A 23,035-nucleotide genomic window follows, 5' to 3' on the forward strand; every position below is an offset into this window, starting at 1 on the left:
ATTATTTTTTATTAATTCAATCTGTCAATTGTTTAGATGCGGATAATTTGTAACTTCAGATAATTTTGTATTCGTTACATTCACTAACACCCAAATTTTCGAATTGCGATCATAATGATTGACCGGAAAAACTAAAACAAAACCAAAAAAATGAATAAAAATAAAACAAATGAATTTTTCGGCAGTGCACATTAGACATGTGCAATTCGTTTAGCTCCGAATTCATTTACCGAATTTTGAAATTGCAAAATTTCTGAATTTCCGAAATTTAGAATTTCCGAAACGTCAAATTCATAATTTTCAAATGAGTGAATTTCCTAATTTTAGAATTTTCGGAATTTCAGAAATGTAAAAATTCCAAATCTTTGAAAATTCGTCATTTCGGAAATTCATCATTTTGGAAATTGGAATTTTGGAATATTTAAATTTCGGAAATTTGGAAATTAAAAAGTTCGAAAAGAGGTAATTCAAAATTATGAAAATTAGAAATTCCAAAATTAGAAAAATCGGAGATTAGAACATCAAAAATTCCAAAATTCGGAAATCTGAAAAATCAGAATTTTCCAAATTCCATATTTCCAAATTCCAAATTTCTGATTTTCCGAATTTTCAGATTTTATTTCTTATTTTTTGATTTTCGGATTCTCGAATTTAGAGATTTTAGAATTTACGAATTCTGGAATTGCGATCATAATGAAAAAATAGAATAAAAAACAAAAAAATGAATGAAACTAAAACAAATGAATTTTTCGCCAGTGCACATTAGACATTTGCAATTCGTTTAGCTCTGAATTCAATTACCGAATTTTGACAAATTTGTTATTTGCAGAATTTTTGAATTTCCGAAATTTCGAAACGTCGAATTCATAATTTTCAAATTAGCCAATTTCCTCATTTTAGAATTTTCGGGATTTCAGAAAAAATTCTAAATCTTTGAAAATTCGGAAATTCTGAAATTTTCAAATTTCGGAAATTCGTCATTTCGGAAATTGGAATTTCGGAATATTTAAATTGGGGAAATTAAAAAATTCTAAATTAGGTAATTCAAAATTAGGTAATTCAAAAATTCCAAAATTAGAAAAATCGGAGATAAGAACGTCAAAAATTCCAAAATTCGGAAATCTGAAAATTCTAAATTTCCGAATTTTCAGAATTTACGTAATTCTAAATTTCCGAATTCCAGATTTTCGAAATTCCAAATTCCCGAATTCCGAATCTTCGAATTTCCAAAATTCCAAATTTCTGAATTCCTGAATCTTCTAATTTATGAATTTCGAATTTTCAAATTTTAGAATTTACGAAAAATGCAAAAAAATCGAATGTAACGAAAAACAAAAACATTTTCAGCAGTCCACATGTCTTTCACATGGTGTGAGACTAAAGGGGACTGAATAAAACTTCACGCCACTCTTTTTACATATTTATTTGTAAAAAAAAAAAAAAATTAAAACCATTTATCATTTTCCTTCCCCTTCACAATTATGTGCCACTTTGTGTTGGTCTATCACATAAAATCCCAATAAAATACGTTTTTGGTTGTAACATGACAAAATGTGAAAAATTACAAGGGGTATGAATACTTTTTTAAGGCAATGAAAAGGAAAAAGAAGAATAGTTACTATGGAGGAAAAAGTCACTCTATAAACATGTAAACGACCTCTATAAATTACCGTATTTATCGGCGTATAACGTGCACTTTTTTCCCCTTAAAATCAGGGGAAAATTGTGGGTGCGCGTTATACGCCAATCCCCGCTGTCTCTGAGCGCCGCAGCCTAGAGCCAAGCTGAGTGTACTGCGCACTCGGCCAGGCTCGGCCCGCAGCCACGCGAGAGGAGCCGAGAGGACCCGAGAGGAGCCGAACACACAGGATTTCGGATCCTCTCGGCGCCAAACCCAACAAACACCGCTGCAACCCCGGGCAAGGTGCGGATGGACTCGCAGACGGACCACGGACCCCGTGCAAGGCCGCAGACGGACACCTCCAAAGCCGCAGACGGACACCCACAAGGCTGGATGGACCCCGCGCAAGGAAGCCGCAGACGGACACCCTCAAGGCTGGATGGACCCCGCGCAAGGAAGCCGCAGACGGACACCCTCAAGGCTGGATGGACCCCGCGCAAGGAAGCCGCAGACGGACACCCACAAGGCTGGACGGACCCCGTGCAAGGCCGCAGACGGACACCTCCAGAGCCGCATGACGGATACCCACAAGGCTGGACGGACCCCGCGCAAGGAAGCCGCAGACGGACACCCACAAGGCTGGACGGTCCCGCGCAAGGCCGCAGACGGACACCTCCAAAGCCGCAGATGGACACTCACAAGGCTGGACGGACCCCGCGCAAGGATACCACAGACAGACACCCACAAGGCTGGACGGACCCCGCGCAAGGCCGCAGACGGACGCCGGACAAGGCGGCCTTGCGCGGGGTCCGTTCAGCCTTGTGGGTGTCCGTCTGCGACTTTGGACCCCGCGCAAGGAAGCCGCAGACGGACACCCACAAGGCTGGACGGACCCCGCGCAAGGCCGCAGACGGACGCCGGACAAGGCCGCCGATGGACGCAGGGCAAAAATGAATTTTTTTTTTGTTAAACTACCATTCTAAACTTGGGGTGCACGTTATATGCCGATAAATATGGTAATTAATATAGTTATGCCCACTTGGGTACAGTCCTTGTATGTTGTGGTAACAATTTGTCTTATAAATAATTTGATAATTTAGCAACAGCCTTGTGAAGGCTTTTTAATGGTGCATTTCAGGAATGTTTTTTTTTTTTTTAAACATTAAAAATAAAAATTGCCATTTTTTTTTATAAATTGCGCTGGTGTTACCAATCTATACAGGCACCCCCTATATGTTTACCCCCTAAAGTCCCATCAATATTTCTTGTACTGGTCACAGGGCAGAGTTGTCTACAGAAGGGTCACCCGGGAGATGGCCCATGGTCGTCGTTCTCATCTCCATCCTAAAAATATTCCAGGTCCTCCTCCCTTTCTTTATTCAGCTGGAAGGCCACCAAAGATGGTTCCGCACTTCTTTGATGCATCGGTACGAAGGCTTTAATGTGGATATAAGAGTTATCGCCGGTTTCAACCTGAAAAGATCAAAAGAAACAAATTACACGTTTGAAAAAGGAAAAATTACCCCCTAGGGGCTTTGAGTTGCAGCAATGAACGAAGAAAATAGAAAATAGAGAAAATTAGATTTGTAAAAAAAAAAAAAGTATACATTTTATTGAAAAAACATCTGATGGGAATCAAGACATGAGCTCAAAAAACATCAATGGAGGCTAAAACGTGTATAAAAACAACCCCCGTCTCTCCTTGCTCCATTTCCCCCTCCCCCTCGGCCCGCCCGCCTTGGGCAGCCCCCCTTTCTTTTTCCCCCTTACTTCCTCCCCCTCCCCCACGGTCCGATGTGTGGACGCTAGTTTGTGACCTCTCGTAGGCTTGGGGGTTTTCTTTTTGCCTTTTGCCTCACAATTTGGCCTGTGTCATCTTTTGGCCTTTTCTCCCACTTATCTGGACCTTTGGGGGACTTTTTCCTTGACAGGCGAGGTCGCTGGTGGACCGCTGGTCTGGGCTCTCGACATCCACTTTGGTATGTATTATATATATCATTTTATTATATTATATGTATTTATTGAATTTATAATATTGGATCTATTGATTATTAGTTGAATATGGGTACATAGATCTCCCTATGATGATTGTGACATCTAATTTATTTAACCACTTCCTTACTGGGCACTTAAACCCCTTCCTGACCAGAGGACTTTTTGCGATTCGGCACTGCGTCGCTTTAACTGACAATTGCGCGGTCGTGCGACGTGGCTCCCAAACAAAATTAACGTCCTTTTTTCCCCACAAATAGAGCTTTCTTTTGGTGGTATTTGATCACCTCTGCGGTTTTTATTTTTTGCGCTATAAACAAAAATAGAGCGACAATTTTGAAAAAAAAAAAAATATTTTTACTTTGTTGCTATAATAAATAGCTCAATTTTTTTTTTTACGTTTTTTTTTTATCCTCAGTCTAGGCCGATACGTATTCTACATATTTTTAGTAAAAAAAAAAAAAATCGCAATAAGCGACTGGTTTGCGCAAAAGTTATAGCGCCTACAAAATAAGGGACAGAATTATTTATTTTTTTTTTTTTTTTTTTTTACTAGAAATGGCGGCGATCTGCGATTTTTATTGGGACTGCGACGTTATGGCGGACACATCGGACACTTTTGACACATTTTTGGCGCCATTCACATTTATACTGCAATCAGTGCTATAAATATGCACTAATTACTGTATAAATGCTTTTTTTTTACTAGAAATGGCGGCGATCTGCGAATTTTATTGGGACTGCGACGTTATGGCGGACACATCGGACACTTTTGACACATTTTTGGCGCCATTCACATTTATACTGCAATCAGTGCTATAAATATGCACTAATTACTGTATAAATGTGACTGGCAGGGAAGGGGTTAACACTAGGGGGTGAGGAAGGGGTTAAATGTGTACCCTAATTAGTGTTCTAACTGTGGGGGAGGGGGGGTGACTGGGGGGGGTGACCGATCTGTGTCTCTATGTACAAGAGACACAGATCCGTCGCCTCTCTCCCCTGACAGCACCGCTGTCTGCGAGAGCCGGGAATGAGAGATGATCTCATATGTAAACATATGAGATCATCTCTCATTGGCCGCACAGATCGCCTAGGAAACGGCCGCTCCGATTGGCCGTTCACGGCGATCTGTGACTGGCTGTGTCCAAGGGACACGGCCAGCACAGCAGTTCCCCGCTGCGCGCTCGGGAGCGCGCGCGGGGAACGCGAAAAGGGGAGGCCGTAAAAAGACGGCCTGTTAGGGATTGGGAGCCGCGCTGAGGCCGTACAAAGTCGTACGGCCGTCAGCAAGTGGTTAAATGAGGTATTCTATATAACATTTTAGACATATTCATGCCTTATATAAAGTCCCAAATGTATTTCCTCTCCTGATCGGCTCCATTGTTATCATGCCTAATGTACCTCGATCGTGTAGCTGCCACACATAATATGCTTCTGCTCATTATAGAAACACCCAAAACTATGACAATAACATTACATAAAGCCAACAAATGTTACCTTGAAAAAGTAATTCTTTCCGGCAACCACCTGAGTACTGACGAGGACGGCCTTAAACCTGCTGGGGTTTATCCCGGACAGCTTCACAAACTCTTTCTTCACCTAGAAACATAAAAACTGCATCAGGTTTGGAAAAACTCAAATATAATCATTGACTATCCGGGTCGTCTTGCACAGTGCAGCTGACAGCTACTTCAGGAGAGAAGCCATGTATGAAGGAGAATCTGAAGGGTCAGAGAATAGAATACTACAATATATGGACCGCAGACATTCACAAATGATATACCGTATTTTCCGGCGGATAAGACGACCTTTTGGATGCAAAAAAAATGCCTCAAAAGTCGGGGGTCGTCTTATACGCTGGTACCTGTCTCAGTCAGGCTGCGGGCATCCATGATTCAAAAGCCGCGCCTCCTCCTATGAGTGTTCCGCCTATCACCGAACAGTCTGGGGACGAAGCGCGGCCTTTGAATCATGGATGCCCGCAGCCTGAAGACAAAATAAGGTAGGGAGATTGCCTTGGCCGGCACAGTGAGGTCGGCAATGGCACAGTGGAGGCATGTGATGGCACAGTGGAGGCATGTGATGGCACAGTGGAGGCATGTGATGGCACAGTGGAGGCATGTGATGTAAAGGCACAGTGAGATTTGAAAAAAGCCTGTTCCTGTCAGCGGTTGTTCCTGTCAACGGTTGTTCCTGTCAGCGGTTGTTCCTGTCAGCGGTTGTTCCTGTCAGCGGTTGTTCCTGTCAGCGGTTGTTCCTGTCAGCGGTTGTTCCTGTCAGCGGTTGTTCCTGTCAGCGGTTGTTCTGGCTACCCCTCAGCTTCCAGACAGACTAGTAGAAAGGGGGTCGTCTTATACGGCGAGCACATCCCAAAACCAAAATTTTGCCTGGAATAATAGGGGGTCGTCTTATACGCCGGCAAATACGGTACCTCTAAATATAATATACAGTATGACTGCATAAGAATTATATATATCCAGAACCTGCATATATAATAAGAATGGCACGGGCAGGCGAATGGGCGTCCAGGTACGTCCCTTTAAATTTGCCGCCGTGTGAGCGCGCGCCCGCGGGACCCTTGGACTCGATGTTCGCTGGTGTCCCGCTATCGTGTCACGGAGCTGCAGAACGGGGAGAAGCCTGTGTAAACAAGGCATTTCCCTGTTCTGCCTAGTGACCGGACACTGATCGTCTGTTCCCTGTCATCAGGAGCAGTGATCAATGTCGTGTCAGTGGTAGTCCAGCCCCCCACACAGTTAGAATCACTCCGATGTGTCCACCATAATGTCGCAGTCAAAAAAAAAAAACGCTGATCGCCGCCATTACTAGTAAAAAAAAATGCCATAATTCTATCCCCTATTTTGTAGACGCTAAAAAAAATATTGGGGCAGATCCACAGTGAGAGTACGCCGGCGTATCTACTGATATCTACTGATACGCCGGCGTACTTTCAAATTTCCCGCGTCGTATCTTTAGTTTGAATCCTCAAACCAAGATACGACGGCATCTGGGTTAGATCCGACAGGCGTACGGCTTCGTACGCCTTCGTAAGATCTAAGATGCAATACTTCGGCGTCCGCTGGGTGACGTTCACGTCGTTTCCACGTCGGGTATGCAAATTAGCTATTTCCGACGATCCACGAACGTACGCGCGGCCGTCGCATTCTTTTACGTCGTCTCTAGTCGGCTTTTTCCGGCGTATAGTTAAAGCTGAGATTTTGCAGCGTATAGATAGACTTGCCATGTTAAGTATGGCCGTCATTCCCGCGTTTAATTTGAATATTTTTTTTTTTTTTTTTGCGTAAGTCGTCCTTGAATCGGGATGGACGTAAATCACGTCCAAGTTAAAAAAAAATGACGTCGTTGCGACGTCATTTAGCGCAATGCACAGCGGGAAATTTAGAAACGGAGCATGCGCAGTTCATTCGGCGTGGGGACTCCCTTCATTTAAATGAAACACGCCCCCTAATCGCTGATTTGAATTCCGCCGCCAGAGATACACTACGCCGCCGTATGAGTGGCAATAGTACTGGTGATCACACACAGCAGGAGCCAAGAGGTCGCATACTGCAAACTCGATGTCCGCCAGCACCCGCCGTTCATGTTTTGGAACTACATTTCCCATGATGCCCATGCACTCTGCAGTGCAGTTGAGGATCATGGGAAATGTAGTTCCGAAACACCTGGGGTGCCAAGGTTCGCCATCACTGCGCTGTAACTTTTGAGCAAACCAATCAATATGCGCTTACTGTATTTTGTTATACCAAAAAAAGGTAGCAGAATACATATTTTTATGTTTTTATTGGATATGTTTTATGGCAGAAAGTAAAAAATATATATATATTTTTTTTATCCCACAATTGTCTTTTTTTGTTTATAGCGCAAAAAATAAAAAAAAAAGCTGGCGGAGACCCCTTTTACTTTATTCTCCAGGTCCCTGGCTCACTGCTCAAGCTGGTTGCTAGCCGTGGCCCGCCTGGCGTCTAGCAACCAGTGACATCACTAGGAGGAGAGAGGCAGAGATCCAGCATTCACAGTGGGGTGCACTTGTTAAACCGGGGCGTAGTTGTGGGCAGAGTCGGGAGGCAGAGCTGGCGGTCCTAGGTACGGAGATGACTTTCAGCGGCTGCAGGAGAAGGATCGGTTCTGCTATATGCCGCCCCTGCCGGCCCTCCTATCCAGCCTGGCGCTAGCTGCATCCACAGTGTAGAGGCAAACAGTCATCCGTACCTAGGACCACCAGCTCCGCTCCCGACTCCGGGTGTCACCTGAAGACTGTTCCTGCCGTTGGAATGGTAGCGGAAATGCTCCCTGACGCTCATGGTCACTCTGCTCCCTCCCATACTGCCCTCCTCCAGTCATGCTGTCCGCCCATACTGCCCTCCACTGCAACTGCCCCCCTCCCATCATACTGCCCTCCACTACCATCCCTCCCATCTTACTGCCCTCCACTACCACCACTCCCATCATACTGCCCTCGGCTGCCCCCCTCCCATCATAATGCCCTCCACTACTACCCCTCCCATCATAATGCCCTCCACTACTACCCCTCCCATCATACTGCCCTCCACTACTACCCCTCCCATCGTACTGCCCTCCACTACCACCACTCCCATCATAATGCCCTCCACTACTACCCCTCCCATCATACTGCCCTCCACTACCACCCCTCCCATCATACTGCCCTCCACTACCGCCCTCCCATCATACTGCCCTCCACTGCCCCCTTCCCATCATAATACCCTCCACTACTACCCCACCCATCATAATGCCCTCCACTACTAACCCTCCCATCATAATGCCCTCCACTGCCTCCCTCCCATCATACTGCCCTCCACTACCACCCCTCCCATCATACTGCCCTCCACTGCCCCCCTCCCATCATACTGCCCTCCACTACCACCCCTCCCATCATACTGCCCTCCACTACCACCCCTCCCATCATACTGCCCTCCACCGCTGCCCCTCCCATCATACTGCCCTCCACTACCACCCCCTCCCCCATACTGCCCCCCTCCCATCATACTGCCCTCCACTCTGTACATAGCTCATCCCAGAACTCTGCACTCTGTACATAGCTCATCCCAGAACTCTGCACTCTGCACATAGCTCATCCCAGAACTCTGCACTCTGTACATAGCTCATCCCAGAACTCTGCACTCTGTACATAGCTCATCCCAGAACCCCGCACTCTGTACACAGCTCATCCCAGAACCATGCACATAGCTCATCCCAGAACTCTGCACTCTGTACATAGCTCATCCCAGAACTCTGCACATAGCTCATCCCAGAACCCTGCACTCTGTACACAGCTCACCCCAGAATCCTGCACTCTGTACATAGCTCATCCCAGAACTCTGCACTCTGTACATAGCTCATCCCAGAACTCTGCACTCTGTACGTACTGCACTCCAAAACCCGCATTCTTTTATCCTTTTTTTTTAAATGAGTGTGCTGGGGTTTGTTTGTATCCATGAGACTCTTGCATGTGGAACAATAGAAAAAGCATATTTTATAGGTACAAGGAACCCCGAGTTTTGTTTAATGATGCCCCTTAAGCTCCTCCTGCTGTCAGAGGTTTGACCATGCCCACCTTTGCTCCGGCACGCTATGCAAGGTTACTTCCTTCCCCACGTGTCCCTCATTCTGAAGTTCAAAAGTTGGGAGGTATGTGTATGTGATGTATGTATATAGTATATGTTATATTATTATATATGCATTGTTACCCTTGTGAGGGCTGCTGGTAGAATCTGTACCCAACTGGTTGCAACGACTCGGCAAGTCCTCCGACACCTCTGACACCCTGGGTCCGGTCATTTTTACCATTGACACTAATAACAAGAAACCTACACAGTATTAGTGAAGCAGTTCGACCCGGTGCGAAGCTCCGTGACCGCAGGACCCGATCGCCGCCGGTGTCCTGCGATCGGTCACAGGAGCTGAAGAACAGGGAGAGGTGAGTGTAAACACACCTTCCCCGTTCTTCACAGTGGCAGCGTCATTGATCGTCTGTTCCCTGATATAGGGAAAGACGATCACTGACGTCACACCTCCAGCCCCGCCCCCCCTACAATTAGAAACACATATGAGGTCACACATAACCCCTACAGCGCCCTCTAGTGGTTAACTCCTAAACTGCAACTGTCATTTTCACAGTAATCAGTGCATTTTTCTAGCATATTTTTGCTGTGAAAATGACAATGGTCCCAAAAATGTGTCAAAAGTGTCCGATGTGTCCGCCATAATGTCACAGTCACAAAAAAATTGTTGATCGCCGCCATTAGTAGTAAAAAAAAAATTATTAATAAAAATGCCATAAAAATATCCCCTATTTTGTAAACGCTATAAATTTTGCGCAAACCAATCGATAAACGCTTATTGCGATTTTTTTTCACCAAAAATATGTAGAAGAATACGTATCGGCCTAAACTGAGGGAAAACATTTTTTTTTTATATCTTTGGGGGATATTTATTATAGCAGAAAGTAAAAAATATTGCATTTTTTTCAAAATTGTCGCTCTATTTTTGTTTACAGCGCAAAAAATTAAAACCGCAAAGGTGATCAAATACCACCAAAAGAAAGCTCCATTTGTGGGGGGAAAAGGACGCCAAATTTGTTTGGGAGCCACGTCGCACGACCGCGCAATTATCAGTTAAAACGACACAGTGCCGAATTGCAAAAAGGGGCAAGGTCCTTAACCTGCATATTGGTCCGGGTCTTAAGTGGTTAAGCAGAGTTACAGAGAACGAGAGCAGGTTCCCTTGTGTTAACCACTTCAGCCCCGCACCATTTGGCTGCCAAAGGACCGGGCCACTTTTCGCGATTCGGCACTGCGTCGCTTTAATTGACAATTGCGCGGTCGTGCGACGTGACTCCCAAACAAAATTTACGTCCTTTTCCCCCCACAAATAGAGATTTCTTTTGGTGGTATTTGATCATCTCTGCGGCTTTTATTTTTGGCGCTATAAACAAAAATAAAGCGACAATTTTGAAAAAAAAAAACACAACATCTTTTACTTTTTGCTATAATAAATATCCCAATTTAAAAAAAAAAAAATCCTCAGTTTAGGCCAATACGTATTCTTCTACATATTTTTGGTAAAAAAAAAAAAAAATCGCAATAATCGTTTATTGATTGGTTTGCACAAACGTTATAGCGTCTACAAAATAGGGGGTCGTTTTATGGCATTTTTTATTATAATTTTTTTTACTAGTAATGGCGGCGATCAGGACTGCGACATTATGACGGACACATCGGGCACTTTTTTGGGACCATTGCCATTTATATAGCGATCAGTGCTATAAAAATGCAATGATTACTGTGTAAATGACACTGGAAGGGAAGGGGTTAACCACTAGGGGGCACTGAAGGGGTTAAGTGTGTCCTAGGGAGTGGTTCTAACTGTGAGGGTGTGTGGCCACGAGTGACACATCAGTGATCTCTGCTCCCGATCACAGGGAGCAGAGATCACTCTCCTGTCACTAGCAAGAACTGGGAAATGCCGTGTTTACATCGGCATCTCCCCGTTCTTCCTCTCCCGACCGCAATCGCGTTCCCGGGACCCACAGGTGGACTCACGGGGCACGCACAAAATCCCAGCATGCTGAACTACACGTCCCACAATGCCTTGCTCCGCTCAAAGTTCTGTTTTTTAGGAAATGACATATGGAGGCCAAGTAGGGTGACCACGTGTCCCGGATTGCCCGGGACAGTCCCGGATTTTGCAGGTCTGTCCCGGGCACCTTCATTCCAGGACAATACAGTGTCCCGGAATGAAACTAACATAGCCCCCCCCCCCCCCCCGGGCCAATCTGATGCCCCCAAAAAAGGCCGCCACATCACCGCTTTACTCACTGACAGTACTTGTCCTGGCCGGGAATGCCTGGAGGAGCACAATCCCCGCCCCCTGCTTGTGATTGGAAGAATTCATAAATCCTGCCTCTTGTGTCCAATCACTGTGCTGTAATTCGTTACATCACAAGCTGATTTTTGGGAAGGGAGGGTGTCCCTGAATGGTAGTTTGGAAATGTGGTCACCCTAAGGCCAAGCCAACACTAGGGGGAGCCCCACATTAATAACGCTGCATGCTGTCCCTTAATTGCAGGCGCAATGGCCAGCCCCGGGCTACATAGAGATTTATAATGTGTCATTCTGATTATAGCAAGGCGTTGTCGCATTAACCTGAATACTTTCTGAGCATAAATATGTTCTCAATAAAATCAGTAACATTCAACAAATAAAACGATGAAAAAGATTTTTAAAATGTCCAATGACTCAGTTCTTCTGTTGTGAAATGTAATGGGAGATTAGGGCTCATCCCATTATGTATCATAATATTATATATATATTACATTTTTTCTATATTTCTTTGCACACGTTATAATGCACATTTTAGGCCTGAAGCTTAGTTAACCACTTCCGGAGCGTCCGCCGTCGTTATACGCCACTACTTTGAAGAGGAATACCGTTGTTATAGTAGCAGCTAGCTACCATAACCCCGATACCCTCTTCAAGAGCGGGCCGTCCTCTTTCAGGTAAAAGTGGTCTCTGCGGCGGATTTTTGGGTTTTTGAATTTTCATTCTTTAGAATTTTCAGATTTTCATTTTTATTTACGATTTTTTTTAAAATTTTAGAATTTCCGAAATTTTCAAAGCTTTGATATTCTGAAATTCAAATTTTAGAATTTCCGAATTTCCGAATTTTCTCATTTCTGAAATTCTGAATTTCCAAAATTCTGAAATTCGAAATTTTGGAACTCGAAAAATTCGGAATTCGAAATTTCGGAAATTTAAAATTTCGGAAATTTCGGAATGAACTAATTTGTCAAAATGAGTAAAAAAATGAATTCGGAACTAAACTAATTGCACATGTCTATAATGTATGTACAGTTGTGCTCATAAGTTTACATACCCTGGCAGAATGTATGATTTCTTGGCCATTTTTCAGAGAATATGAATGATAACACAAACATTTTCTTTCACTCATGGTTGGTGTTTGGCTGAAGCCATTTATTATCAATCAACTGTGTTTACTCTTTTTATATCATAATGGCAACAGAAACTACCCAAATGATCCTGATCAAAAGTTTAAATACCCCAGTTCTTAATCCCGTGTATTGTCCCCTATAACATTAATGAAAGCTTGAAGTCTTTTGTGGTATTTGTGGATGATGCTCTTTATCTTCTCAGATGGTAAAGCTCCCCGTTCCTCTTTGGCAAAAAGCCTCCAGTTCCTGTAAATTCTTGGGGTGTCTCGCATGAACGGCACATTTGAGATCTCCCCAGAGGGGCTCAATGATATTGAGGTCAGGAGACAGAGATGGCCACTCCAGAACCTTCACTTTATTCTGCTGTAGCCAATGACAGGTGGACTTGGCCTTGTGTTTTGGATCACTGCCATGTTGGAATGTCCAAGTACGTCCCATGCACAGCGTCCTGGCTGATGAATGAAATGTTCCTCCAGTATTTTTTGATAACATTCTGCATTCATCTTGCCATTAATTGTGACCAAGTTTCCTGTGCCTTTGTAGCTCACACATCCCCAAAACATCAGCGACCCACCTCCGTGTTTCACAGTAGGGATGGTGGACCTTTCATCATAGGCCTTGTTGTCTCCTCTCCAAATGTAGTGTTTATGGTTGTGCCCAAAAAGCTAAATTTTGGTCTCATCACTCCAAATGACTTTGTGGCAGAAGGTTGGAGGCTCGTCTCTGTGCTGTTTGGCGTATTGTAAGCGGATACTTTGTGGCATTTGCGTAGTAATGACTTTCTTCTGGCGACTCGACCATGCAGCCCATCTTTCTTCAAGTGCCTCCTTATTGTGCATCTTGTACAGTCACACCACATGTTTTCAGAGAGTCCTGTATTTCACCTGAAGTTATTTGTGGGTTTTTCTTTGCATCCCAAACAATTTTTCTGGCAGTTGTGGCTGAAATTTTAGTTGGTCTACCTGACCGTGGTTTGGTTTCACCGGAACCCCTCATTTTCCACTTCTTAATTAGAGTTTGAACACTGCTGATTGGCATTCTGTTCCTTGGATATCTTTTTATATCCCTTCCCTGTTTTTATACAGTTCAACTACCTTTTCACGCAGATCCTTTGACAATTCTTTTGTTTTCCCCGTGACTCAGAATCCAGAAACGTCAGTGCAGCACTGGATGAAAGATGCAAGGGTCTTTCAGGAGTCCATAAACTCAATATCCTTTTAAACACACACTAATTACAAGCAAACAGATCACAGGTGAGGATGGTTACCTTTAACTACATAACAACCAGCCGCCGCAGTTCTACGGCGGCAGGTCGGCTCTCCTGCGCGAGAGCACGTAGTATAACGTCGGCTCTCCTAGCGGCCACTAGGGGCGCGCGCACGCCACCAGCTCGCTCCTGACTCCCGCGCGTGTGCCCAGCGGTCGCGATTACCGCCGGCACCTGTGATCGCTCGTTACAGAGCGGGGACCGGGAGCTGTGTGTGTAAACACACAGCTCCCGGTCCTGTCAGGGGAGAAATGCCTGACCAGACGTCTGTTCATACAATGTATGAACAGCGATCAGTCATTTCCCCTAGTGAGTCCCACCCCCCCCCCCCAAAGTTAGAACACACCCAGGGAACATACTTAACCCCTTCCCCGCCCCCTAGTGTTAACCCCTTCACTGCCAGTGGCATTTTTATAGTAATCCAATGCATTTTTATAGCACTGATCGCTATAAAAATGCCAATGGTCCCAAAAATTTGTCAAAAGTGTCCGAAGTGTCCGCCATAATGTCGCAGTGCCGAAAAAAAAATCGCTGATCGCCGCCATTACTAGTAAAAAAATTATATTAATAAAAATGCCATAAAAATACCCCCTATTTTGTAAACGCTATAACTTTTGTGCAAACCAATTAATAAACGCAAACGAAAAATATGTAGAAGAATACTTATCGGCCTAAACTGAGGAAAAACATTTTTTATATATATTTTTGAGGGATATCTATTATAGCAAAAAGTAAAAAATATTATTTTTTTTCAAAATTGTTGCTCTATTTTTGTTTATAGCGCAAAAACTAAAAACCGCAGAGGTGATCAAATACCACCAAAAGAAAGCTCTATTTGTGGGGGAAAAAAGGACACCAATTTTGTTTTGGAGCCACGTCGCACGACCGCGCAATTGTCAGTTAAATTGAAGCAGTGCCGAATCGCAAAAAGTGCTCTGGTCTTTGACCAGCAATATGGTCCGGGGCTTAAGTGGTTAATAGCCATTCAAACCCCTTTGTGTCACCGGGGTATTAAGAATTGGGGTACGTAAACTTTTGATCAGGGTCATTTGGGTAGTTTCTGTTGCCATTATGATATAAAAAAAAGAGTAAACACAGTTGATTGATAATAAATGGCTTCAGCCAAACACTAACCATGAGTGAGAGAAAAGTTTTTGTGTTTTCATTCATGTTCTCTGAAAAATGGCCAAGAAATCATAAATTCTGCCAGGGTATGTAAACTTATGAGCACAACGGTAATACAGTATAATGCTGTGATTAAGTTGAGTGCTTCGAGGTATTTAGTTATTATTATAGTTTAATGACATAATGAGCACAGTATGTAATTACTGTAACAACTTGTTCCAGGTGTGAAACTTTCCGGGAAGGATTGGCGCTGCATTTAGGGAAACTTTCCATCCCATATGCTAATGAGATCTCTGGCTGCCAAAAGCATCCGTTACCTCCGCCAAGAACAGAGGGAATCGCCCGAATATCGCAAGGATCAAAAAACCTGAAATAACCCGTCCCTCTTTCACCAGCCTGAAGGTTCTTCACACTCAGGGCGGCAAGATATCCCCCCTGCCCATTGCTGTCGGTAAACCACCATGACTCTGACCATACACAAGACCATATGGTTGCGCAATCTCATTTTGTCTCGAATAAAAATTGAGATTAAGTGCAATTTAAATGGATATCACATAGTTCTTGTAACTAGACATGTGCAACTTGTTTAGTTCCGAATTAGTTTTGAAACAAATTTTGACAAATTTGTTAATTCCGAAATTTCCGAATTTCCAGATATTTACATTTTCTGAATTTTTCGGATTTTCGGATTTCCGAAATTTCAAACTTCAGAATTTTCCAAAAATCCTGAATTTTCGAATTTCCGAAATGTAAAAATTTCGGAATTTCCAAAATTTCGGAAATTGGAAAATCTGTAAATTTGGAAATTCAAAATGAGGAAATCTCTGAAATTCGAAAATATCGGAATATCGAAATTTATGAAATTCGAAAATCCAGAAATTCGAAATTCAAAAATCCAAAATTTAAAAATTCAAAAATCCAAAATTCAAAAATCGGAAATTCGAAAAATTCTGAATTCAAAAGTTTGGAAATTCTAAAATCTGAAAATGTGGATTCTCGAATTTTCAAATTTCCAAATTCCGAATTTTGGAATTTTTGGAATTCCGAATTTCTAAATTTTCGGATTTTTCCGAAATTTCAAATTTCAGAATTTCCAAATTCCGAATTTTCGAATTTCCGAAATTTCAAAAATTCGGAATTTCCGAAATTCAACGTTTCAGAAATCGGAAAATCTGTACGTTTGGAAATTCAAAATTAGGAAATCTCTGAAATACGGAAATCGGAATATCGAAATTTCTGAAATTCCAAAATCCATAAATTCGAAATATCCATAAATTCGAAATTTAAAAATACAAAATTTGAAAATCCCAAATTCAAAAATCGGAAATTCGAAAATTCAGAATTCAAAAGTTTGGAAATTCTAAAATCTGAAAATGTGGATTTTCGAATATTAAAATTTCCAAGTTCTGAATTTTTGAATTTCTGGAATTCCGAATTTCCAATTTCCAAATTTTAAAATTTCCGAACTTTTGATTTCCGAATTTTCAAATTGCAGAATTTCTGAATTTACAAATTCCGTGCACATGTCTACTGGTAACTCTCAAAGATATACAATCAGATTGTGAGCTGTGTGGCCAGTTTTAGGGGCCGGTCTGTCCTAATGAATATTTTTTTCTTAAAGCGGAGGTTCACCCAAATAACATGTATATAAGATCATATTCTTTATACTTCCACCATGTACAGTATGCCCTTTTTTTTTTGGCTCTGCATACCTTATTATGGCTACTTTCCACCCGGCTTCCGGGTACTGAATCCCGCGGGAGTAGGCGTTTCTATGCTGAGGCGCAATGTCCTGGGACTTCACACAAATGATTGACGTCCTTGAGAAAAAGTTCCCCCCCGCACCCCCTTTTGCGTAGGCACGTCACAAGAGTCACAGAGTTTCCAAAAGTAGCGGAACTGCGAGTCAGCTCTATAAGGCATCACTTTGGCCCCTTTCACACGGGCGCCTCCCTGAAGCGGGACTAATTCCCAAGCCAATAAAAATAAACGATCGTTCCCCCCAATTGCTTACCTTGTCGAGGACACTTTGATCTTCCCGAGTCGCTAGCCTGGGCCGGCCCACTCCCCCAGGTACTGAGTATTGATCACCCGCAAACGACTGACTCATTTTTGCACAGCAATTGACATTCTGAGTACAATCATTGAGTGCCTGGGCTTATATATCTGAAGGCTGAACCATTCCACGGTGGGGGGGGGGGTCTAATAAGGACTACACCCTGTGGGCAACAAGCCAACTGTTACTAGACATCAAAAAGGACAAGGTGCAAATCCCGTGACTGCTGCAATCAAGTCTTTGTTGTTGAAATTCTTTCTTTTTATTAAATAACCCCCTCCCCCAATCAGGGGAATGGTACGATCAGCCTGAAGGCCTCTAGAAAGAAATTTGAGGGCGGCACGCAGGTCTGCGCACTTGAAAGGTCTGACCAGATACAGGAATGGTTCAAATGATGTATATGTTATGTAGCCGAGGGCTGACATTCCACCTCTATAGGCGTGTCTGTAGATATTGACATATTCGCACACAACCTGAGCATTGGCCTAACAATACGTGAAAAATAAAAACGAGCGCATCGCCCTTAATATCTAAATACAGGTGCGTCTCATAAAATTGGAATATCATCAAAAAGTTCATTTATTTCAGTAATTCAATTCAAAAAAATCAAACTCATAAATGCTTGTACGGTATTTATGTACGTAGGTACTGTGAAACCTCAGAATGCGAGTAACGCGGTTAACAAGCGCGCTTCGCAATGCAAGCAATTTTTTTTTTTTTTTCACTTGAGGTGCGGGGGGCGCTGGAGCCGTTCAGAGATGTTCGAAAATACTCAGAAAAACTCAGAAATACTCTTTTTCTGAGCTGTCCCCGAGCCTTTCTGAGTATTTACGAGACTCTCCAGCGCCCCTGCCACCCCACCTCTAGCCACATGCAGTATTGCATGTAGACATGTGCACTGCCGAAAAATTTGTTTTGTTCATTTCCGTTTCATTAGTTTTTTTGCTTTTTTCGGAAATTAGGGAAATTCGAAAAATTAGTTGTCTTCGTTTTATTGTTTTTTTTTTGTTTTTTTCCGGAAATTCGGGAAATTCAAAAAAATTGTTTTTTTAGTTTTTGTTCCATTCTTTTTTTTTTTGCTTTTTTCGGAAATTCAGGAAATTCGAAAAATTCGTTTTTTTTGTTTTTGTTTCATTTTTTTTTTTTTTTTTGCTTTTTTCGGAAATTAGGGAAATTCGAAAAATTCATTTTTTTTTCGTTTTATTGTTTTTTTTTTTTTTGGAAATTCGGAAATTCGAAATTCCGAATTTCCAAAAAAGCAAAAAAAATGAATAAAAAGAAAAAATCTAATTTTTCGAATTTTCCAAATTTCAGAAAAAAGCAAAAAAAAAAAACTAATGAAACAAAAACTAAAAGAAAAAATAATTTTCGGGAATTCTGAAATTCTAAAAATTCGGAAATTTCTCATTTTCGAATTTTAGATTTTAGAACTTTAGATTTTAGAATTTTGCAATTTAGATTTTTCGAATGTCAAATTTTCGAAATTTCGAATTTTTTCATTTTCAAATTTTTTTCTTTTCGAATTTCCAAATTCCTGAAATTCCGAATTTCGGAAATTCAAATTTCCGAAAATCTGAAATTCGGAAATAAGAAAATTCGGAAATTCAAAAATGTGGAAGTTCGGAAATACGAAAATTCTAATTGCATGCCATAGACGTCAATGCGGAACGAATTATCTTCGCTTCTATTGACTTCTATTGGGAAACTCGCTTTGATATGCGAGTGCTTTGGATTACGAGCGTTTTCCTGAAACGGATTATGCTCATTATCCGAGGTTCCACTGTATGTTGTATGCAGTATTTTTAAGTACAGACCACCCTCCGTCAGTATAGACCCCACACTAAGTACAGACCACCCTCCGTCAGTATAGACCCCACACTAAGTACAGACCACCCTCCATTAGTATAGACCCCACACTAAGTACAGACCACCCTCCGTTAGTATAGACCCCACACTAAGTACAGACCACCCTCCGTCAGTATAGACCCCACACTAAGTACAGACCACCCTCCATTAGTATAGACCCCACACTAAGTACAGACCACCCTCCGTCAGTATAGACCCCACACTAAGTACAGACCACCCTCCGTCAGTATAGACCCCACACTAAGTACAGACCACCCTCCGTCAGTATAGACCCCACACTAAGTACAGACCACCCTCCGTCAGTCTGGACCCCCTCCCTCAGTACAGACCACCCTCCGTTAGTATAGACCCCACACTAAGTACAGACCACCCTCCATTAGTATAGACCCCACACTAAGTACAGACCACCCTCCGTCAGTCTGGACCCCCTCCCTCAGTACAGACACCCCATCAGTGTAGAATCCCCCCGCTTAGTGCAGACACCCCACCTTTAGTGCAGACCCCCTATCAGTATAGATTTCCCCCCTTTAGTGCAGACCCCCCACTAGTATAGAATCCCCCTTAGTGCAGACGGACCACCACAGTATAGACACCCCCCCATAGTGCAGACTCCCCCATCAATATAGACACCCCCCTTAGTACAGACCCCACAGTATAGACACCCCCTTTAGTTCAGACCCACCATCAGCATAGGCACCCCTCTCCCCTCCCATAGCCCCCCCCACATGTCCATCTACTTATAATAGAGTAATAAAGTGTACAGTACAGACCTCAGAACAGCGCGGCAGAAGACGTATACACACACCGGTGTGTGTCCCTCGGCTCCTCCTCTTCATTGTATGTAAAGAGCGAGGAGGAGGCGCCGGCGGCTTCAGTCCGCTCCACCGAAAAAGGAGCGAGGTCAGATCAACAGGGCCGCGGGCGGTGATAGCGGTGCCGCTATCCACGGGTGTCACCCCTCTGGCGGGTGTCACCCGGGTGCGGTCCGCACCCCCCGCTCCCACCTAGCAACGCCTGTGTCGGGCGGCCGCGGGCGACTGTCCAGTCAATTATCCGATCCTGGGCTGCGCCTGTGCCGTAAGGCAAGTTGACCATGTTGCCTTGCGCTAGCGCCGGCCCTGAACATAGGCTGAAAAAAACACACTGAAACACCAGCTAGGCACACTGTTAATCCACCGAGTCTCAGTGACTCGGTGATCACATCGCAGGGGGCGCGTGCAAAGGGGACGACGTCTATTGACGTCCTCCCGGATTTTCAGGCCCGCGCCGTAGACGTCAATTGACTATAGCGCCTCTAGTGGTTAAAGCCGTTCTGTACTGAAGGGGGTCCTTTCCACCAATTTCTACTGACGTTCAACTGAGTCTGGAATTGGGTGTCACCCATTCAACTAATGACTAAGCAGGGTGTCACCCATTCAACTAATGACTAAGCAGGGTGTCACCCATTCAACTAATGACTAAGCAGGGTGTCACATTTTTAACAAGTGGCTAAGGGCTAAGGGGAGACGGGTGTAGACTGGTCTGTCAGCAGTCCTCATAGCTTCTTAGGCGCTATGCCTTGGAGCGTCATAATTGAGTGGAGACCTCGTGGTTCTGGGAGCCCTGGGCCTAAAGCTAGCAACTGAGTCAGAAGATTTTACGGTCTCTGAACTCTCCCTTTCAGGTTCTCGAACAAGCAAGGAATTTTCTTCTAATATCTGCATTGCCCTGTCTCTTGAGCCTTAAAGTGGATGTAAACCCCCACACGCTCCTCCCCCAATGCTGCTTTGGTCCCTTCCGCTCCACTTCTACCCCCCCCAACGCTCACCTCCTCTCCCTGGCTTAGTTATGCAGCACGACTGAATAATGACATGCTCCTTTGGAGTCGGCACTGAGAAGCTCATCATACGATCCGGAAGGAGGGCTCAGGGCAGCCGCATGCAGCTGTGACATAAGCTTCCTCTGCACTCGTTCTGCTGCTCTTTCCTTCCCCTGCTCTCCATCTAGATTCTCCGCGGCAGCGGACAGGATGGAGAGCGGGGGAAGGAAAGAGCAGCAGAACAAGTGCAGAGGAAGCTTATGTCACAGCTGCGTGCGGCTGCCCTGAGCCCTCCTTCCGGATCGTATGATGAGCTTCTCAGTGCTAAGCCAGGGAGAGGAGGTGAGCGGCACTGGAACCGGCCCACTGAGCCACTGGCCCACCGGGAAACTCCCGGTAGTCCCGATGGCCAGTACATGCCTGTCCCCCACACCATTTAGGAATCAAAATAGTATTGCTTTGACCTTGAAAGGAAATTACAACAAAGCTTTCTTAAATTGTTTACAAACGATAGAAAAAAAAAAAAGAATCGACCCAAAGAAACAAAAACTTGCCATTAAAAGAGAAGTATGGGGGAAAAAATTCCTATAATCATACCTACCTAGGTGGATGCAACATCGGTCCGATGCTGCATCTGCACTGAGAACAGAGCCACGAACAACGCAGATGGCTCGGTTCTCTCGGCTCCCCTAGCAGAGAGATTCTGCCTGTCAGTCAGCTGCTCTCCTGCTCTTCTCCTCCACGATTATTGGAGCGCTGAGCTGTGGAGGGGCGGGGAACGGCCATCACTCCAAGCATCGGGTGTATCCAGACTCCCAGATTCGGGATGATGCGCTGCCTGGACTGATCTGTGTGACGTCAGCAGAGAGCGGACTTCAGTCCACTCTCTGCTGAAAAACGGGTCACGAGAGTGCAAAACGTATTGCGCTCCTGTGACCCAGAGGAGAAGCCCAGCCAAACGAGCTCAGGCTGGACTTGACTTCTCCTTTAACCACTTCAATACCGGCCCATAGTCATATGACGTCCACAGATGGGATCTCCCACCCTGGGTGGACGTCATATGACGTCCTGGGCTTTGTGAGGGGATATCTGAATGATGGGTGCAGCTAGAGGCATCATTCAGATATCATTATTTGCCAGCTGCGATGCTGCGCACCATAAGAACGATCATAGCGGCGGTTTCACCGCCAAACCAGTCCTTCAAAACTCGCTTCCATTCATGGAAACCCTCACTCTGCAGCTGCAAACAAATCCCCAAGATACGGTCCATATGCTACTTTGCTATAGACCACCAGGCCCAAAAACGCACCTACTCACGTCATTGACTGAATTCATCTCCACATATACCCTAAACATCAAACACCTTTTGGTGCTTGGGGATTTTAACCTCTGGCCCAACTCCTCGCTGGACCCCGTAGCCGACGCCTGCATCGACCATCTGGAAGGATTAGGTCTGCAGCAACTAATACAAGGCCCCACTCATGCCTCAGGCCATACGCTCGATCTAATTTTCAAACAAGATTTGGAAATTGACATCCTGGGAAATGAGCCGCAACCATGGACCGATCACAATGCCATCAAATTCACAATCACCAAAAATGCCAGCCCAAAAAAAACGACAAAACCGGTGACAACTCACTGGACTAGATCTCAGAAGAAGCTCCACTCGGAACTCTTTAAAACAACACTAGGGAACAAAATAAAAACAACCCAACAAAAACAAACAGCCACAGAAACACTTGACGCCATCAACAAGGCGCTACTACAGTCAGCTGACTTAGTAGCACCAAAACGCAAAACTTGCATCCGGAAAAACAACTCCAGCTGGTTTAATGACCAGCTGACGTTGCTAAAGCAAAAGCGTAGAAGAGCAGAAGCTGCGTGGAAAAGGTGCTCTTCAGATAAAAACCACACCATTTACAAGATAATAACAAAGAAATATCACAAAGAAATCTTCACGGGCAAAAAAAATTATTTCTCCAACATCATCGCAAATGCCCTTAACCGCCCCCGAGAACTCTTCAAGCTGGTCACTCAGACTATGAATCCTGCTTGTTTAGAGGCCCCCAATTCTGATTCACAAGATTTTGCAACGAATTATCGGATTATTTCATTAATGAAATTGAAAAAATCCGTGAAAGTATTCAGCAAAATGGAACCGTCACCAACTCCCCCCCAAATCACAAACCTAATACCCACATAAATCCGTCGCAACCACCAAAGTTCACTCTAAAACTCATTTCCATCGATGCCACTAAAAACATCATCGGGACTCTGCGTAATAGCACAGCACCCAATGATATCATTCCCACTAAACT

The 23,035-nt window shown here is 44.0% G+C and overlaps 1 protein-coding gene across 1 annotated transcript; it reads right to left on the reverse strand.

Moving 5' to 3' along the window:
• Positions 1-2,713: 2,713 nt before the first annotated feature.
• On the reverse strand, positions 2,714-17,153 carry LOC120928720 (cystatin-A-like). The gene is made up of 3 exons (XM_040339717.1): positions 17,012-17,153; positions 5,114-5,215; positions 2,714-3,094 (listed from the first exon to the last, which is right to left on the reverse strand). The coding sequence occupies exons 1-3, from the start codon at positions 17,105-17,107 to the stop codon at positions 2,966-2,968; spliced, it is 327 nt and encodes a 108-aa protein (XP_040195651.1). The 5' UTR covers positions 17,108-17,153; the 3' UTR covers positions 2,714-2,965.
• Between the last annotated feature and the right edge of the window lie 5,882 nt (positions 17,154-23,035).

This window comes from Rana temporaria, chromosome 2, assembly GCF_905171775.1.
Source record: "Rana temporaria chromosome 2, aRanTem1.1, whole genome shotgun sequence".
NCBI lineage: Eukaryota > Metazoa > Chordata > Amphibia > Anura > Ranidae > Rana > Rana temporaria.

Excerpts from the sequence above, each read along its gene's own strand:
- LOC120928720 (XM_040339717.1), bottom strand. The coding sequence starts at position 17,107 with ATGAGTCAGTCGTTTGCGGGTGATCAATACTCAGTACCTGGGGGAGTG. Across the intron at positions 5,216-17,011 it reads ATCAAAGTGTCCTCGACAAG|GTGAAGAAAGAGTTTGTGAA; the intron begins GTAAGCAATTGG and ends TTATGTTTCTAG. Across the intron at positions 3,095-5,113 it reads GAAAGAATTACTTTTTCAAG|GTTGAAACCGGCGATAACTC; the intron begins GTAACATTTGTT and ends TGATCTTTTCAG.